Source organism: Molossus molossus, unplaced genomic scaffold, assembly GCF_014108415.1.
Source record: "Molossus molossus isolate mMolMol1 unplaced genomic scaffold, mMolMol1.p scaffold_m16_p_23, whole genome shotgun sequence".
Lineage (NCBI taxonomy): Eukaryota > Metazoa > Chordata > Mammalia > Chiroptera > Molossidae > Molossus > Molossus molossus.
Window position 1 is genome coordinate 3,529,169 of NW_023425359.1, and position 17,107 is coordinate 3,546,275.

A 17,107-nucleotide genomic window follows, 5' to 3' on the forward strand; every position below is an offset into this window, starting at 1 on the left:
GTAAGCACAGCAGTAAGCGCTAATGATTCTGTAGACAGAGACGAAGATACAACTGGGTTTTGAAATGGCCTGTTCTCAGCAGCCTGTCTGGCCAGGAGTGGGGCAGGATGGGCAGAGATGCTCTCGGAAGTCACTGCCCTGTTCCTGTGGAATCATTAGAAGCAATTTAAATGCCCACTGCTGGAGGGTGGTTAATTAGGTGGCACGTCACCTCGCAGAATACTGGCCATCTTTAAACAGTAAGGTTTCAGTAGTGTTTCATGACTTGGAAGACGCCCACAATATCATAGAAGGTGAAAAGGAGAGTATTTTAAAAATTGAATTCAGAAATGCATATAGATATATATATTTGTGAAATTATTTATAAAAACTCCAAAGAAATATGTGAATGTCTTACTAATTTAGGTAGGGTAATTGTGGTTGATTTGAATATTTCTCTTATACATTTCCTCAATGGAGATGTGTTGTCTTTAGGGAAAAAATCCTTTTAAAAATGTGCTAATCACGTTCAGAACGATTGCTAACAACTACAGCCATCCTTAAATGAACGAGCAGTGAGTGGTGGTTGTAACCCAACCCTGCTGCTGGGCCAGGCTGGGCACAGGTGGGTGAGGGGACTGTACGTTGTCCATACACTTACCAAATGCATCTCTTCGAAGGAAAGGGCTGGGGACCTTTTCCATTTGGGGAATTTTCTTTTTTGTGTGAAAAGAAGTGATTTGCAAAGTGAATGAAGATCTTTTATTTTTCTATTCTAAATTAGTTGTCAGTCCTTTTTAAAAACAAGGAAGCACATGGAATTCAGTAGTTGGTTTGGATTAGACCCTGAGGCTGGGGCTGACTGATGGGCAGATGTGCGGGGGGAGGGGCTTCAATGGAGCTTCAGTGGTAATTACAGCCTAGTGTTAGGGTGACGGACGTGTATGCAGAGCACAATATTAATGTCTGTCTTCAAACAGTGTTTTCCCAGCCCATTATAAATAAAGTGAAACCTCAGCTCTTGAAAACTCATTTCTTGCCGTTAATGGAGAAACTGAAGAAAAAGGCAGCGATGGTGGTGGCTGAGGAAGACCATCTGAAGGCCGAGGCCAGGGGGGACATGTCCGAGGCTGAACTCCTCATTCTGGACGAGTTCACCACACTGGCCAGAGACCTCTACGCCTTCTATCCTCTCCTGATCAGATTTGTGGACTATAACAGGTACACTTATTCCTCTAATTCCATCGTGACCTTGCTGGGTCCACAGTGTCCTGAATGAAGGCTCCGTTCACTAACCGCTGAGCCATCAGCTTGCTCAGGATTCTTGTAACCGAATGTCTCCATAAAAGTTCTTCTTTTCATGGAGCACCCTGAAATAGCAATCAGAAAGAGTCCTGAGCATCGTGCTTGCTGGGATAGTCAGCAGTTGGACAGTTGGACGTCTGCATTGTTCTAAATGTCCCAGCTGCAGACCTGGGCCTTACGTGCTCTGTGAAACCTGCCGCCCTAAGTTTCTTGGTTTCAGATTCGACTTTGGGAGGGTCACTTCTTTAACTTTACATTGGTAACCAAGGAACCACCGTATTCATTTTGATCCAGGGCAAAGTGGCTGAAAGAGCCCAGCCCCGAAGCCGAGGACCTCTTCCGCATGGTGGCCGAGGTGTTCATCTACTGGTCGAAGTCGCACGTGAGTAAGGAATCGTGGGCGGTGCTTACTGTCGCAGTGTGGTAGGGGCTTTCAAAAATGTCCCCCCTTTCCCAGCCCCTTCGTGGTTCTCAGACTTGTCTGCTGGGAGTCGCTTAACTGGTGAGGAGAGAGGGGTTTCTTGGGGGAGGGGGGGGTGAGACAATATAAACCTTTTTTTTTTTTTTTTTTTTTTTATCCTCACCCGAGGATATTTTTCCATTTTTTGTACAGATAGAGTGGGAGGGAGAGAGAGGAAGGGAGAGAGAGAGAGAGACATCGATGTGAAGGGACACATCGAGTGGCTGCCACCCGCACGACCAACCAGGGCCGGGGACAAACTGCAACCGAAGTACGTGCCCTTAGCGGGAACCGAACCCGGGTCTCTCCAGACCACAGGCCGACGCTCTAACCGCTGAGCCAAACTGGCCAGGGCTATAAACCTTCTTTTTAACTTTGTAATTTATCTTCAGAAAATTAATGATGCCCCATCCATGATTTACGTTTGCCCTGAACCTCAGGGTGACGTGGACAGGGGGACACCAGCCGCCTCTGCTGCACTCGCTGCATCGCCCGGTGCGCCCGGCCTCAGTTTGAGAAACACGACACCAGCTCGCATTGCCCTTAGACGCACGCGTGTCACTGCGTACATTCCTCTGCCCTCACACACGTTTCCGTAGGAATGTTGTTTTGCTCACATGTCAGAGTACAGTAAAGCTGGCAGTGCTGTTGGTGCAGCTTATCAAGTGCATCTTTAGTGACTTTTCACAGCTTTGTATGTTGCAAGTGGAACTGTCTGTTTTTAAATCTGAAAAAGATTCTAATCCTGAGAAGAACTTCACAGTGATCTGTGATTTTCAGTACTTGGCAGAATATGAGTGAGCACTTGTTATTGTCCCAAGTGACTGCAAAGGCTGAGCAATCCTGCGTCAATGTTAATGTTACGTCCTTTGCGAATGGGAGGCTCTGAGGAAGAAAAATTAACACGGAGATGTCTTCCCAGTTTATTTCATCAAATTATTATACATATCAGATTACTTTGAAAGTGCACTATTTTCCAAAAATAAAATTTTTATGCTTAATATTCAGTATGTAAATATTATTTGTTGCCTACCTTGAGGAGTCTGCTAAACTTAATGCCAAAATGTATATTAAGACATACATTAAAAATACTATCGCACAGAATATCATGTGAAATAGTGGATTTTTAACACGTGAGTTGGTATCTTCTCATTAACATGTATTTTCTGTGATGTCATGGGAAATCATACTCCTCTAAATAAAAGTCAGTGATTTCCTGTCCTGTGTAACTCATGTTATGGGAATGCATTAGATCAGCGGTTCTCAACCTTCCTAGTGCCGGGACCCTTTAATACAGGTCCTCATGTTGTCTGTGGGCGTGTCTGCGTGTGGGCCACCCGCCTGGAGAGACTAGAGGAGCCGTGTCTCCGTCCCTGAGACCATCGGAGACGTGTGTTTTCCAGTGGTCTTAGGCGACCCCTCTGAAAGGGTCGTTCGACCCCCAAGGGGTCACGACCCACAGATGGAGAACCGCTGCATTAGATCATTCAGGTATTTCTAAAGGAAATTTGAAAATCCAGAGCCCAGGATAAATCACTTGAGAGAGCCAAAAGCTGCATATTTTTCTTTGAAGAACTGAGAACCTTCAACTTTATCAATCACTAAAACACCAAAGAAACTCTAAGTTTGTATGTAAAATAAAATTTTGGAATAACAGTATTTATCATGATCAGTAGGTTTTTAGATGAATATCGAATAATACCTTCCAGAATAAGAAGAAAATCTTAATATGAACTTTTGAATCTTATGTGTATATTTAAACACAAACCTCTTAATATGTGTCATATTTTATATATATACACACACACACATATACACACATACACACACACATATTTCCTCAAGTATTTAAACGTGAGACTATACGAACAGCTGTATTATTTTGATAGTAACATCGGAATGTAAGTGGCTGAAAGTCAAGGTGTGGTCTGTCCACTGTTCTCCACACGAATCTTTGCTTACTCATCACTTACTAGCATTTTCAGATGCTCACTAGGAGATGTTTAGTTTGGGTTTTGCTCATCTAATAAAAGAAGGCCTTAGATTGTTAACCTCTCTTTAGAACTGTGATTATTTCTGCTTTTATACTGTGTTGTTTTCTTACTACCACTGCTCAAATACTTCACTTTGCCGGTGTTTCTTGTCCCTAATTAAAAGCGAATGAAGGAATGTTATGGAATTTGAAAAAGCAGATACAGTGTCTGACCGGATGGGAAGTTCCTTCCCCGTGCACCTGCCTTCAGGAGGTCCGTGTTGGTCCCTGGAGACAGGAGGAGCTTGCGCAGCTAAAGCGGGTCTGAGGACTCATTCTCCCGAGGCTGATGCCTGTCTGTGCTGCCTAAAACTTCTGAACCTTAGTTCTCCCGCCTTCGAAACATAGGTGTTTATAACGAGTTTCCAGAATTGTCGCCCCAACCACGCACCTCCACTGATTCTCAACAAAGACTTGTTCCCTTTCTTGGAAACTCTTATATATTAATATTTGTCTTTGTAGAAAGTTTTAGGTCCTATGGAACCTCTGATCACATGGACTTCTTATTTATGTGATTTTAACTGAAATTTCCTTTGCAACTTCTCAGAATTTCAAAAGAGAAGAGCAGAACTTTGTCGTCCAGAATGAAATCAACAACATGTCTTTCCTCATCACTGACACCAAGTCAAAGATGTCAAAGGTATTTCCACGCTGTTTCAGGGGGAGAGATGTCTTACTGCGACTTTAATGGGTCGGTTTTTGTTAAGGTTTGTGACTATGATTTGATAGAGTTGGTAATATTGTTGACTGTGTGCGCGCACACACACACACACACTCTTGCACAATTGCCAGTCAGTATAATATGCACATAACTAGTCCCCCTTATCTGCGGGGGGTACACTCCAAGACTCCCATGGATGCCTGGGACCGTGGACAGTACCTGACACTGGATGTATTATGTTTTTTTCCTCTACAAATATATGTATGATAAAGTTGAATTTATTAAGCACAGTATGAGATTAACAACAACAATAATAAAATAGAACAGGAATAACAATATGCCACAATAAGAGTTATGTTGAGTAGGGTCTCCCTGTCTTGCAACATACCTTTTGAGTTGTTTATTCCTGGAATTTTCCATTTAATATTTTCAGCCCACAGTGAACCACTGGTAACTGAAACCTCAGAGAGCGAACCACTGATGAGGGGTGGGGGTGACAGGCACTGTATTCATTGAGAGTACACGTATGTGCATGACGTGTGCCAGCAAGTAGAGCTCTAGTTAGTTAGCGGCCTGTGTGAGCAGCACGTGGCCGAATCCGGGGTTCCCACACCGAGGACAGGAAGAGCTCCTAGATCCGTGTGTTCTCTATCGACATGTTGGGGAAGAGAGGAGCTTCCTTTCAAAACACTTTAACAGGTATGCCTTTACCTCTGAATTACCACTGAATAAGAAAATGAGTGTATTACATGGGTGGCACAGAAAGTATGCTGCCCAGTGGCCCGAGATGCACGGCAGTGGGCATCTGGCCAAGGACACTGTCCCTCCCAACTGGGCAAGTTCTGGGAAGAGAGCTGTGTGGGAGGGGCACCTGCACCAGACCCCAGGTGACCAGCCCTCTGGCTGGTGTTGGTGGTAACTCTGGGACAGGAGACCAATATCCCTCAATATATCTAGTCTTATCTGGAGCTTGAAATGCCGTTCATTTGACATGATTACACATGGACCAGAGATAAAGCTGGCTGGAGCTTTGCACCTCGGGTATGTGTTCTTGCTCAGGTGACTGTGAGTCAGAAACACACAGAGGGGGAGGTCTGTGGTCTGGGTGAGCTGAGGACGGACAGGGTGCTCCTCCAGGAGCTCCTGCTTGGATGTTACATAGTCATGGATGTTTGAACTGGAAGCTGTTAGTGAATTTCTGCTCTGTCAGTTCAGGCCAGAGTTAATGACTTCCAGAGAAGGCCGAAGAGGCAGGGCTTCCTCCGGGGGATGACAGTCATTCCAGGACAAGTCATATAGAGGTCGCGAGAGCAGTGGTCTGCTTGTCCTAAACACAGCCGTTGCCCTCGACCCTGTCCTCGTCACGTGGGTGTGCTCCCTGCACAGCTCACACCACCCACTCCGTGAACCAGCCTGAGGCACCTGTCAGCGTCGAGCAACAGCACATTTACTCCCTTGTAAGGGGAGAATGCAAAGTAATGGACAGGAGCCTCTTAATTTTAATATTTTCTCCCCATTTTTCCTCAAACCTTTTATTTTTTCTACTATAAGACTGCTGACACTCCAGGACAAGATAGAAAGCAAGTAATATGTACAAATAATTTAGAAATCAGTGGTTGTGCTTTCCTTCCTTATTTTTACTGTTTTTGCTTTAGCCTGCATATGTGCCTGAAGTTTTACATTACCTAAGTGCGATACACTTTTCCCCAGATGTAGTGTCTCTGGTTCGAACAGCGGCGACGGACACACCGACGTGCTGCGTTGCTAAGGGACCGGGGGGCTGTGCGTGCAGCGCAGGCTGAGAGCCCCTCTGGCCACCGCAGGCTCACTGCAGCCCGCTCAGCATCTCGAGGTGCTCTGCGAGGAACGGCCCGCAGTGGGGTGTGGTCAGGGGACCAGTCCCTGCTGTCCCCAAAGCTGTACTGTTCACTTTAGGGTCACCAGGAGGGTGGCCCTAGGTCTCACTTCTGAAACTGATGAACAGCGAGATGTTCCCATGCAGAGCTGAGAGCAGAGATGCAGAGCTCAGGGCCTCCTGGGGCAAGACCTCAACCCTGTGCCTGAGGTGTCACAGGACAGACAGCTCCCCAGACTCCTGAATTAGATTGACCTGGGAGGGGTCAGCTTGTTCTACTGTCCTCCTTACATATGCCTGCAAATTGACCAGCCTAGTGCACAGTCCTCTCTGATTCTGATGTCAAGGAATAGACTGAACATGCATGTTATGCAAATTTGATTGTTCTAGCAGTTCTCACGTTACTGAGCCGCTTCTGTGGGCAAGGCACAGTGCATGGTTCTGTGTACACATCAAGGACAAGTCAGGCACCAGATAAACAAACAAAACCCGCCCGTAGCCGAACGTGAGCATACGTGATGCTGTAGGTGTCACGTCTTCGTCCCAGCGTGGACGACAGCACCACCAGTGTGCAGAGAGGCTCACTGACTAGTCCCGTTTACAGATTTCCTGTGGCACACACAGCAGGGTTATTGTTTCAGGGAATTAGTTTATCTCGTGTTCTCAAAACTGAGCAGTTTATAGTTGTCTTCAGTGTTGATCAACATTTTTTTCCTTATATGGTCACTTAAATATTTATAAATATCAAATCAGATGTAAACTCCTTCTGCTTATACAACCACAAATCAAAAGAACTCTGCATGTTAAAATCAAAGAAAACTCCGACACCTGTGAAACACTTCAATGTACTGAGTAATATTGTTTTGATGAAACTAAATCACCAGACAGAAACATGTTTGCATAATTTGTATTCATTTGTTTAATTTTCAAGATGATGGTTCCTCATTTGGGTAATTATTTTTATCACTGTGATTACGTTTCCTTTTAGCAGAGAGCTCCTTTAAAACCACTGATTCATTATTTTATGGGTTAATCAGTTTAGTAGTACAAATAATCACTCACTGTGCTTTTTCTGCTAAACTTACTGAAATAATCTCTTAGAAATGGGTACAGGTAAAAGTGGAACCCATGCACAAGTACATCTCTTTGGCAGATGAATATGATTCTCATTGCTATGGTTCAGATTTCATAGGTTTGATACAGTATCAACATATGCAATATAAGTAGTGATATATCATAATATATAATTAACATATTATAATATATAGGCTGCCATTACTGTTAGATGATTCCATTCTTTCCCTACTTAGGGAAAACTTTCCACATCCTATTGTGTTATATTTTGCCTTCTTTGGGGAAAGTAAATTACTTGTATATTAAATCCTTTTCTGCTTTTTCTCAGTAGCCCAAAACAGTATGTCGTTTCTATGAAAGTATCTTCAGTGTTTGATTTATCGCTACAAAGCAACTCGACATGCACAAAGCAAGTGGATAGTCATTTTAACTTTGACAGTGGAACATACCCTCTTAATGGAAAGAAGAACACTCACTCCCCAGTAGAAATTAGACTCTGACATTTGAGTGACCCTGTGGCTCAAGCATAGTCCTCAACAAAAGCATGAGAGACCCTTGAGTTGGCACGGCTGTCCTCAGGTGTCAACAGGTCACTCAGAGATAATCGCAGATATTTGCATTACACCAATCGGTGTATCACGTCTGTTTCCACTGGATCAGGGTGAAGACTATGGGAAGACGAGTCTGCAGACCACATAGAAGGGAACACACTTTGCAATAGTTTTATGGTTGCCGTGTGAGTGCACACAGACACGTGTGCGTGTGTTGTTTGTCAAAACAACAGTGCACCATTTATTCTTTAAGTTTTCTTCTTACGTGTTGAAAATGATAAAACAATGTCTAAGATTCCCATGGAGGTTTCATATATCCATAAGCTTCTCTAGAATTACAGTGTGCAGACTCCTAAAATTATGTAGAAATGCACACCGGTGAATTGTAATGACTTGGGAGCTGGGCGTAGGACTGAAATGAGAAGAAAAGAGAAAAAGTGTTCTCAGTAGGATTCCCAAGAGTAGCAGCCAGCAGGGGGGGAGCAACACGAAACCTGTCGGGTTAAAAAGGCTCAGACAGACCCCGACCCCTGTCCTGGCCCCGCAGGCCGCTGTTTCGGATCAGGAGAGGAAGAAGATGAGGCGGAAGGGAGACCGCTACTCCGTGCAGACCTCCCTCATTGTGGCCGCGCTGCGGCGCCTGCTGCCCATCGGGCTGAACATCTGTGCCCCCGGAGACCAGGAGCTCATCGCGCTGGCCAAGAGTCGCTTTAGTATGGTGAGTTCCCTGCTCACGGCAGGCTGACAGCGTCCGGCCTCTGGCCGAGCGGGTGTGGAGGCCGCAGGGCTCTGCCAGTGCTGGTCTACAGTGACCGCTTTATGACGTGGTTTTCTGCGCAGGCCGCAGGGCTCTGCCAGTGCTGGTCTACAGTGACCGCTTTATGACGTGGTTTTCTGCACAGGCCCCAGGGCTCTGCCAGTGCTGGTCTACAGTGACTGCTTTATGACGTGGTTTTCTGCATAGGCCGCAGGGCTCTGCCAGTGCTGGTCTACAGTGACCGCTTTATGACGTGGTTTTCTGCGCAGGCCGCAGGACTCTGCCAGTGCTGGTCTACAGTGACCGCTTTATGACGTGGTTTTCTGCGCAGGCCCCAGGGCTCTGCCAGTGCTGGTCTACAGTGACTGCTTTATGACGTGGTTTTCTGCATAGGCCGCAGGGCTCTGCCAGTGCTGGTCTACAGTGACCGCTTTATGACGTGGTTTTCTGCGCAGGCCGCAGGACTCTGCCAGTGCTGGTCTACAGTGACCGCTTTATGACGTGGTTTTCTGCGCAGGCCGCAGGACTCTGCCAGTGCTGGTCTACAGTGACCGCTTTATGACGTGGTTTTCTGCGCAGGCCCCAGGACTCTGCCAGTGCTGGTCTACAGTGACTGCTTTATGACGTGGTTTTCTGCGCAGGCCGCAGGGCTCTGCCAGTGCTGGTCTACAGTGACTGCTTTATGACGTGGTTTTCTGCGCAGGCCGCAGGGCTCTGCCAGTGCTGGTCTACAGTGACTGCTTTATGAAGTGGTTTTCTGCGCAGGCCCCAGGACTCTGCCAGTGCTGGTCTACAGTGACTGCTTTATGACGTGGTTTCTGCGCAGGCCGCAGGGCTCTGCCAGTGCTGGTCTACAGTGACTGCTTTATGACGTGGTTTTCTGCGCAGGCCGCAGGGCTCTGCCAGTGCTGGTCTACAGTGACTGCTTTATGACGTGGTTTTCTGCGCAGGCCGCAGGGCTCTGCCAGTGCTGGTCTACAGTGACCGCTTTATGACGTGGTTTTCTGCGCAGGCCGCAGGGCTCTGCCAGTGCTGGTCTACAGTGACTGCTTTATGACGTGGTTTTCTGCGCAGGCCGCAGGGCTCTGCCAGTGCTGGTCTACAGTGACCGCTTTATGACGTGGTTTTCTGCATAGGCCGCAGGGCTCTGCCAGTGCTGGTCTACAGTGACTGCTTTATGACGTGGTTTTCTGCGCAGGCCCCAGGGCTCTGCCAGTGCTGGTCTACAGTGACCGCTTTATGAAGTGGTTTTCTGCGCAGGCCGCAGGGCTCTGCCAGTGCTGGTCTACAGTGACCTGCTTTATGACGTGGTTTTCTGCGCAGGCCGCAGGGCTCTGCCAGTGCTGGTCTACAGTGACTGCTTTATGACGTGGTTTTCTGCGCAGGCCCCAGGACTCTGCCAGTGCTGGTCTACAGTGACTGCTTTATGACGTGGTTTTCTGCGCAGGCCCAGGACTCTGCCAGTGCTGGTCTACAGTGACTGCTTTATGACGTGGTTTTCTGCGCAGGCCCCAGGACTCTGCCAGTGCTGGTCTACAGTGACTGCTTTATGACGTGGTTTTCTGCGCAGGCCGCAGGGCTCTGCCAGTGCTGGTCTACAGTGACTGCTTTATGACGTGGTTTTCTGCGCAGGCCCCAGGACTCTGCCAGTGCTGGTCTACAGTGACTGCTTTATGACGTGGTTTTCTGCGCAGGCCCCAGGGCTCTGCCAGCGCTGGTCTACAGTGACTGCTTTATGACGTGGTTTTCTGCACAGGCCGCAGGGCTCTGCCAGTGCTGGTCTACAGTGACCGCTTTATGACGTGGTTTTCTGCGCAGGTCCCAGGACTCTGCCAGTGCTGGTCTACAGTGACTGCTTTATGACGTGGTTTTCTGCGTAGGCCCCAGGGCTCTGCCAGTGCTGGTCTACAGTGACTGCTTTATGACGTGGTTTTCTGCGCAGGCCCCAGGGCTCTGCCAGTGCTGGTCTACAGTGACTGCTTTATGACGTGGTTTTCTGCGCAGGCCGCAGGACTCTGCCAGTGCTGGTCTACAGTGACTGCTTTATGACGTGGTTTTCTGCGCAGGCCGCAGGACTCTGCCAGTGCTGGTCTACAGTGACTGCTTTATGACGTGGTTTTCTGCGCAGGCCCCAGGGCTCGGACACAGTGACGCCTATCATTTTTGGAGGCTGTTTTTATTTCCAAATTGTGTTAATCACCTTCCGGGCACATTTAGGAACCGCACGGAAAAGAGACAAACAAGTCGCTGGTAGTGGGAGAAAGTGGATTTCCTGTGAACTCTGCCGTGGGGAGTTCTGACGGACCATGTGTTCAGGTTCACGAAGGCAGCTCTGCAGGGTTAGTTTCAGACATGCTGAGGTGCTGCTGACTTCTAGATGAGCAGCTCTTCTTTGCAAGCACCAAGATTTAAGTTCTCGAGATTTCTTTGTGGTCTTCCTGTGGACTGGAAACCGAGCCCCATCCAGTCTTAATGCACTTACTGTGGGGTCAAGTGGCTTCTTGTTCTGAGTTACTGCAGCAGCGAGATTATGACAGAGCCCCCAAACTTGGGCATGTATTCAAATCCGGGAGGGATGCTGTTCAGACATACACTGTTTTGAATGAAGTGTGCATGGTTTCTATTGACTTGTAACAAGTGGTACTTCATAGGTGACATTTCTTTCTTGACAGAAAGACACTGAGGATGAAGTCCGAGACGTGATCCGCAGCAACGTCCACCTGCAGGGCAAGGTGAGCCCCACCTCCGGGCACACGGGGTCTGCTCTGGCCGGTCTCGCCTTAGGACAGTGCTACAGACAATGTCACTTTCGCACTTCAGATGGTGAAAATACACTATTTTTATCAGTCATTATCCTACTCAAAAATCCATTTGTATAAAGGACCCTCAAAGTACCAAATGTATTTTTAAAGTAGATCATCAGAGGTTATCAAACCTTGAAAAAATATGTCACCAGTTGAAATAAATGTTGGAAGTTTTCTTCATCTGCCTGAATTTGGGGACCTTCAGGAAGGACATGGAGACAGGTGTCCATAAGAATTTGAAAGTTTATGCCTACAGCTCAGAAATTAGATACATGTACCATATTTAAGAGTCATTAGTACATGGAAGTTGTTAAGAATTGCTGTACTAGGGGTCACCGAATTGCCTAGAAAATTACATTTAGAAGGAAACATGAATGGAAACCCAGGAACCCCTACTTTTTAATGTGGCTAAAACCCCCCAAATGCTGGAGGTAGTTCTTGTACTTCAGTAAGCATGGACTGTTATTTGGACATTTTCTGATGCTAGTGGGTAAGTTATTCTGTGTTTACAGAACCTGTTATGCAGGTAAGAAGTCTAGCCATTTATCATTGTCTCAGCCTGTTTGCTTCTATCCCTTCTGGGGAATTTATTAATTATGAAAGTGTCCAAATGTCATACAGTAGTGACTACAGTACAATGTGTCTTCCAAAGATCCAAATCCCATTCTTTTCCATCTAACAGTTTGGAATATAACATGACAAGGTGAGACACACCTTTACCAATGCACAACCGCACAGCCACTGAGCAGATTCCAGGTGCCTGTGGGTGTGTGCTCAGTCACATGTTCCAGAGCCTTCCAGAGCAGGTGATTAATACCTGTTAGAGCCTGGTCTCTTTCCAGATAGCAGAAGATTTCGAATATATTTACAAAAGTTCATAAAGCCTCCAGCTGAACCTCAGGTGAAGAGTTTATGCTACACCTATGGATGTGTGAGGAGATCATGTTCCCCTGAGAGGCCCTCAGGGTCCCCAGGGAACTTGGGGCCACACTTTGAGGACCTTGGTCTAGGACCAGCACTGCTGAGCAGAGACAGGATGTGTCCGGTTCCTCCTGAGAAGGCGTTTATGCCGCTTTCAGGAAAGGGTCCAGTGCAAAGTCTGTGTCCGGACGCAGAAGGAAATTCTTCCATTGTATTCTAACGGTCACTGGTAGGACTTCTTCAGGCAATCTGTGTTATGTATTGGGGAGTCAGGAAGAAAGGGGAGCAGGAAAGGAAACATCTCTAACTAGTAAGTCACCTCTCTGTGAATGAGACCTGACTATAAAGAGGTAATGCACACACATTCCTTTTGACATTCATTCTGTGCTTTTTATGCTGGGGTTAGGCACACATATTGCAAAAAAATGAAGTCTTATGTTCTTAGTGCCTTCTTGAATACATTGTCTTGAAATTGTAAAAATGGTCATTCTGGGGATGGGGAGAAAAATAAAATTATTTTTCGTATTGATTTTAGAGGGATAGGGAGAGAGAGAGAGAAACATCGATGAGGGAGAACATTGATTGGCCGCCTCCTGCATGCCTCCCACTGGGGATCAGGCCCACAACCTGGGCATGTGCCCTGACTGGGAATCGAACCGGCGACCTCTTGGTGCATGGGTCGATGCTCAACCGCTGAGCCACACCGGCAAGGTACTCTGCCTGTTTTTAAGGACAGAGTTATTCTGCATTATTTCTTTGAAGCAACTAGCTTCATGCCCTGTAAAGATGCCTGTATTTGCCAGTTCTATGATTTGTAATAATCTTTGTTAAGAACATACAGCATTCAGTTATAGCTTTTACTTGGGAAATTTAACAGTATTAAGAAAAAGAATGCGTAGACCCCTTCACTCCAAGAACGTGGTTGTGCAGCCCCCAGGAGTTACATGACGACATTTCTGTTTCAGTGGGACTAAGTCAGAGCCCCTGTGTTTGTAGATGAATGTGATCCTCTGTCATTGTCTATGAAAGTCTATATGCACATCTTTCAGGGTTTAACTGTGAAAGGAAAGAAAGATAAAAGCCCTTGCCTTCTTCCTTTTCCTGACTCTCGCACTCATCCTTAAACCCAGCTGACGTCCCTTGTTTGGGAGAAGCTTTCTAAGCACCAGCAGAGGTGAAGCCTCGTGGGGCCTCCTGCTGCTTCCCAGTACCCTCGACAGAACCGCAAACCTCTGCTTCGGTCTGTCTGCACGCTCCATGAGGGATTTCATGAGTGCGGGTCCCCCGTCTTGACGCTGCGTGGTGTTGCCATACTGTGCGTGCTCAGCACACACTGTGGACCCTGCAGGAGCGGGGCTCCCCCTTCGCGCCGTGACCTTGGACTAGCTCACCTCTCCTCTTCCTTCTGCAGCTGGAGGATCCTGCCATTAGATGGCAGATGGCTCTTTACAAAGACTTACCGAACAGGCCCGAAGACAGTGCCGACCCCGAGAAGACGGTGGACAGGGTCCTGGACATAGCCAACGTGCTTTTCCATCTTGAACAGGTCAGATTTCGTGTTGATTTGATTGTATCTGCCAACCCACGCAAAAACATTTTAGAAACAGGATGTGTGTTAAATTGTTAACCGTGGGCCAAAAAAATGACATGTTCATTATAAAGAATATATGACTCAGGAGTCCTTAGTATCTAATATATACAATTTCTAAGGTCATAATTTGTGTAGCAATATATAGACACTGTATTGGGGGAGATCAAGGCCTTTGTTTTATTATTTTATTCAAAATAGTTCCAAAATTATACAGATAATTAGGATTATACACTTAATTTTAAGTCATTCTACCAAGAATTTCAGGAGTTACACCTGATTTCAAATGTTTTATGCTTCTGTCATTTTTTATTACTAATAACACCATTGAGATACTATCTTCCTCTGGTTTTATATTTGAATTTTTTTGTCATTTAGATAAGCCATTTCTTTTATTAGGGAGATTTTTGAGCTAATTTTCTCCAAGATCAGCAATAATTTACATTTAAAACAATGCATTGATATGAAAGTCATGTGAGAATAATGTTTTACATAACTTTTCAGTTGTATCCTATTTAAACTACAAAGCTCACTGTATGTTTCAGTTTCCCATTCATTATCTTTGCTCTAGAATTCTCAAACCAGTACTATTTGAAAGATTGTCAATCAGTGGGTTGTATTTCGTATAAGGGATCCTGTGGCTTAAGTAAAACATTTGCAGCACAGGATAGTCTCTGTTCTTACGAGGTCCACGCAGCAGAATAACACAGAGTGAACCCCCAGAGCCATCTGTCTGGGCCTTTGTGACAGTGCCCACCTGGCATGGCACATAAACTAGTAAAATGCCCTGATGTCACAGGAACTTTGTCACCTAAATGTTTTGCAGAACATATTAACATCACATTAATAAACATTTTTCTTCGGTTTCTGTTTTATATTGTCTCGTGATCTCATGTCCCTGTCCTGGCCAGTTAAATGCCACCAGTGCCTTATGCTTCATCACTGCATTTGGTGAGATGAGACAAGGTTCCTGTCACACCATGTGGCCACGGATGTGTTTACATTACGTAACACCACAATAGGAGTCGGATAATGTAATAAAATATAGTATAGGAAGTTGAACACTTCCCTATTTCCATAATATTTTCATGAAACATAATAAATACAAATGATCATCCATCAACAGTTGACAGTATTTGAGGTAATGACATTTGAATGATCTATAAAGTCAGAGTTGTCTTCCAGAACTATGAACGTGTGTAAGAAGAGTCTTGGATGTTAAGTAAATGGCTGCGGAGGACCGTGTCTGCCATCTTCATTCTGTCACATTTTATCCTTCCTAGTTGTCATGCACATATCCGGATTTGCTTGAATGAATTTTAGATATATTTAATACCGTTTATCGAAATCTGATTGTTTTATTATATTTGGATACTATATTTTCCTAAATATATCCAATCATAATGAATGATGTCATCTGTGAAGCAGTAAGATTCTTTTCACTGAGCGGCCATTTATCCCCAGAACATTTCTTGAGGGCCTCACCTTATTCTAGGGCACCGCCCCCATTCTAGGGCACCGCCCCCATTCTAGGGCACCGCCCCCATTCTAGGACACCGCCCCATTCTAGGACGCCGCCCCCATTCTAGGACACCGCCCCATTCAAGGCCCTGCCTTCTGGCAGCATCACCTCAGCAGACACTGGGACTGGACAGGGTCCCTGTCCTCAGGTTACCAGTCTCTGGTGGAGGATTTGGACACCGCAGTAGATAACTGCTGGGATACAAAGTGTGCTGAAGAGGGTATGAAAGGGCCCTCACTTAATCTAGTAGGTGGTCCCTGTGTTAAACGTTTGAGAAATAGAAGTTTTCTAGGGAAAGGTAAGGAGTCAGATTTTAATTAAGGCCAAGTATTATTCACATGTTAAGGATATGAGTAAAAAGAAATCGTCAATTATCAAAGGCTAGGGAAAAGTGGGAGATACCTGTGTGATGAATTCATGCCCTTAATCCTCTATGCAAACTTGTAACTGATTTTGCAAATAATACGTTCACTTGCTCAGCTCAGTGCAAAATCAGTGGGTGCACAGGAAACACTTGATTTAATTGATCAAGTATCAGCGACCTTTGTGGATGTGTACTTTGTGTTGTCCATCTGGTGACTTTGCTCGTCAGAGTGAGCTGTGTCCTTGGATTTCCTAATGCTCAGACCTGGCCAAGCTTATCCGCACATCCAGGCATTCAGTGTCTGTCTTTGGAGCACAGATCTTACTGATGCATAATTACTTGATTGATAGGAAAACTCATTAGTAAAGGTCACAGAATGTAATAAAATGCTCTGTCTAATGGTAAGCTTCATGATGGCGGAGACCTTGCCTCCCATGTTCATGCTCTACTGCGTCTTCAGTCCTAGGCTCGCAGTCGTCTTTGTTGACTATCACCCATTGCCACGTTCTCATAAAAGCCACTGTTTGCAGTCTTGGATCTCAAAATGGAATTTTAAATTGAAATGTGTTGGGTGTAGCTGAACAACACTGACCTTGATTCTGTTTTAACCTACAGTGTTGAGTCTCAGCCAGGTTTCATTTCACTTAACACAGTCACTGGGAAGAAAATTGAAGTGAATAGTTGTCGGAAAGTCAGTTGCTCTGTAGTGGGAGGAGAGCCACAGGAACAAGTGCTGCCGGAGGACAGGAGCTGCTTCCGCGAAGTTTCTAAGCTATCGTCCAAGCATCCTTAATGTTTTCCACAAGCATCATCACACCCACGTTTGACCGTTTACTGCAAAGGATAACAAATTCAGCTTTATTTTGTTCAGCTAATGTAACGTTTTTATTTCTTCCAGAAATCTACATGTATGCGCTGGAGATATTACAGCCTGGGAAGTACAGTGTTCAGTTGCCTAGAGATTACTGATTAATTTAGAATTACATGTTGGGACTTTTCTCTCTAATATCTACGATTAATCTCTCTTCTTCTCTTGGAATTCCGAACACCATTAGCTAAATAAATAACGCACTCACATCATTTACTACAGCCTTCAAATCCTCATGTGTCCCTCTCTAACAAAACAGTTTTGTATTTTAACATTTTTGTGAGATTTAATCCTTTTAGTTACTCCTAGTAATGTGTTCAGAAGCCTGGTCATCTTCCTTCCATCCTATCGTATTAAAGGAACAGT

The 17,107-nt window shown here is 45.6% G+C and overlaps 1 protein-coding gene across 1 annotated transcript in view; it reads left to right on the plus strand.

Moving 5' to 3' along the window:
• The window catches only part of RYR2 (ryanodine receptor 2), a 450,374-nt gene that overhangs the window by 339,848 nt on the left and 93,419 nt on the right, over positions 1-17,107 (plus strand). The window contains exons 70-75 of the mRNA XM_036277752.1: positions 960-1,200; positions 1,579-1,666; positions 4,324-4,416; positions 8,465-8,635; positions 11,347-11,406; positions 13,811-13,945. Of these exons, the coding sequence (XP_036133645.1) occupies positions 960-1,200; positions 1,579-1,666; positions 4,324-4,416; positions 8,465-8,635; positions 11,347-11,406; positions 13,811-13,945 (788 nt within the window). The remainder of the gene's footprint in view (positions 1-959; positions 1,201-1,578; positions 1,667-4,323; positions 4,417-8,464; positions 8,636-11,346; positions 11,407-13,810; positions 13,946-17,107) is intronic.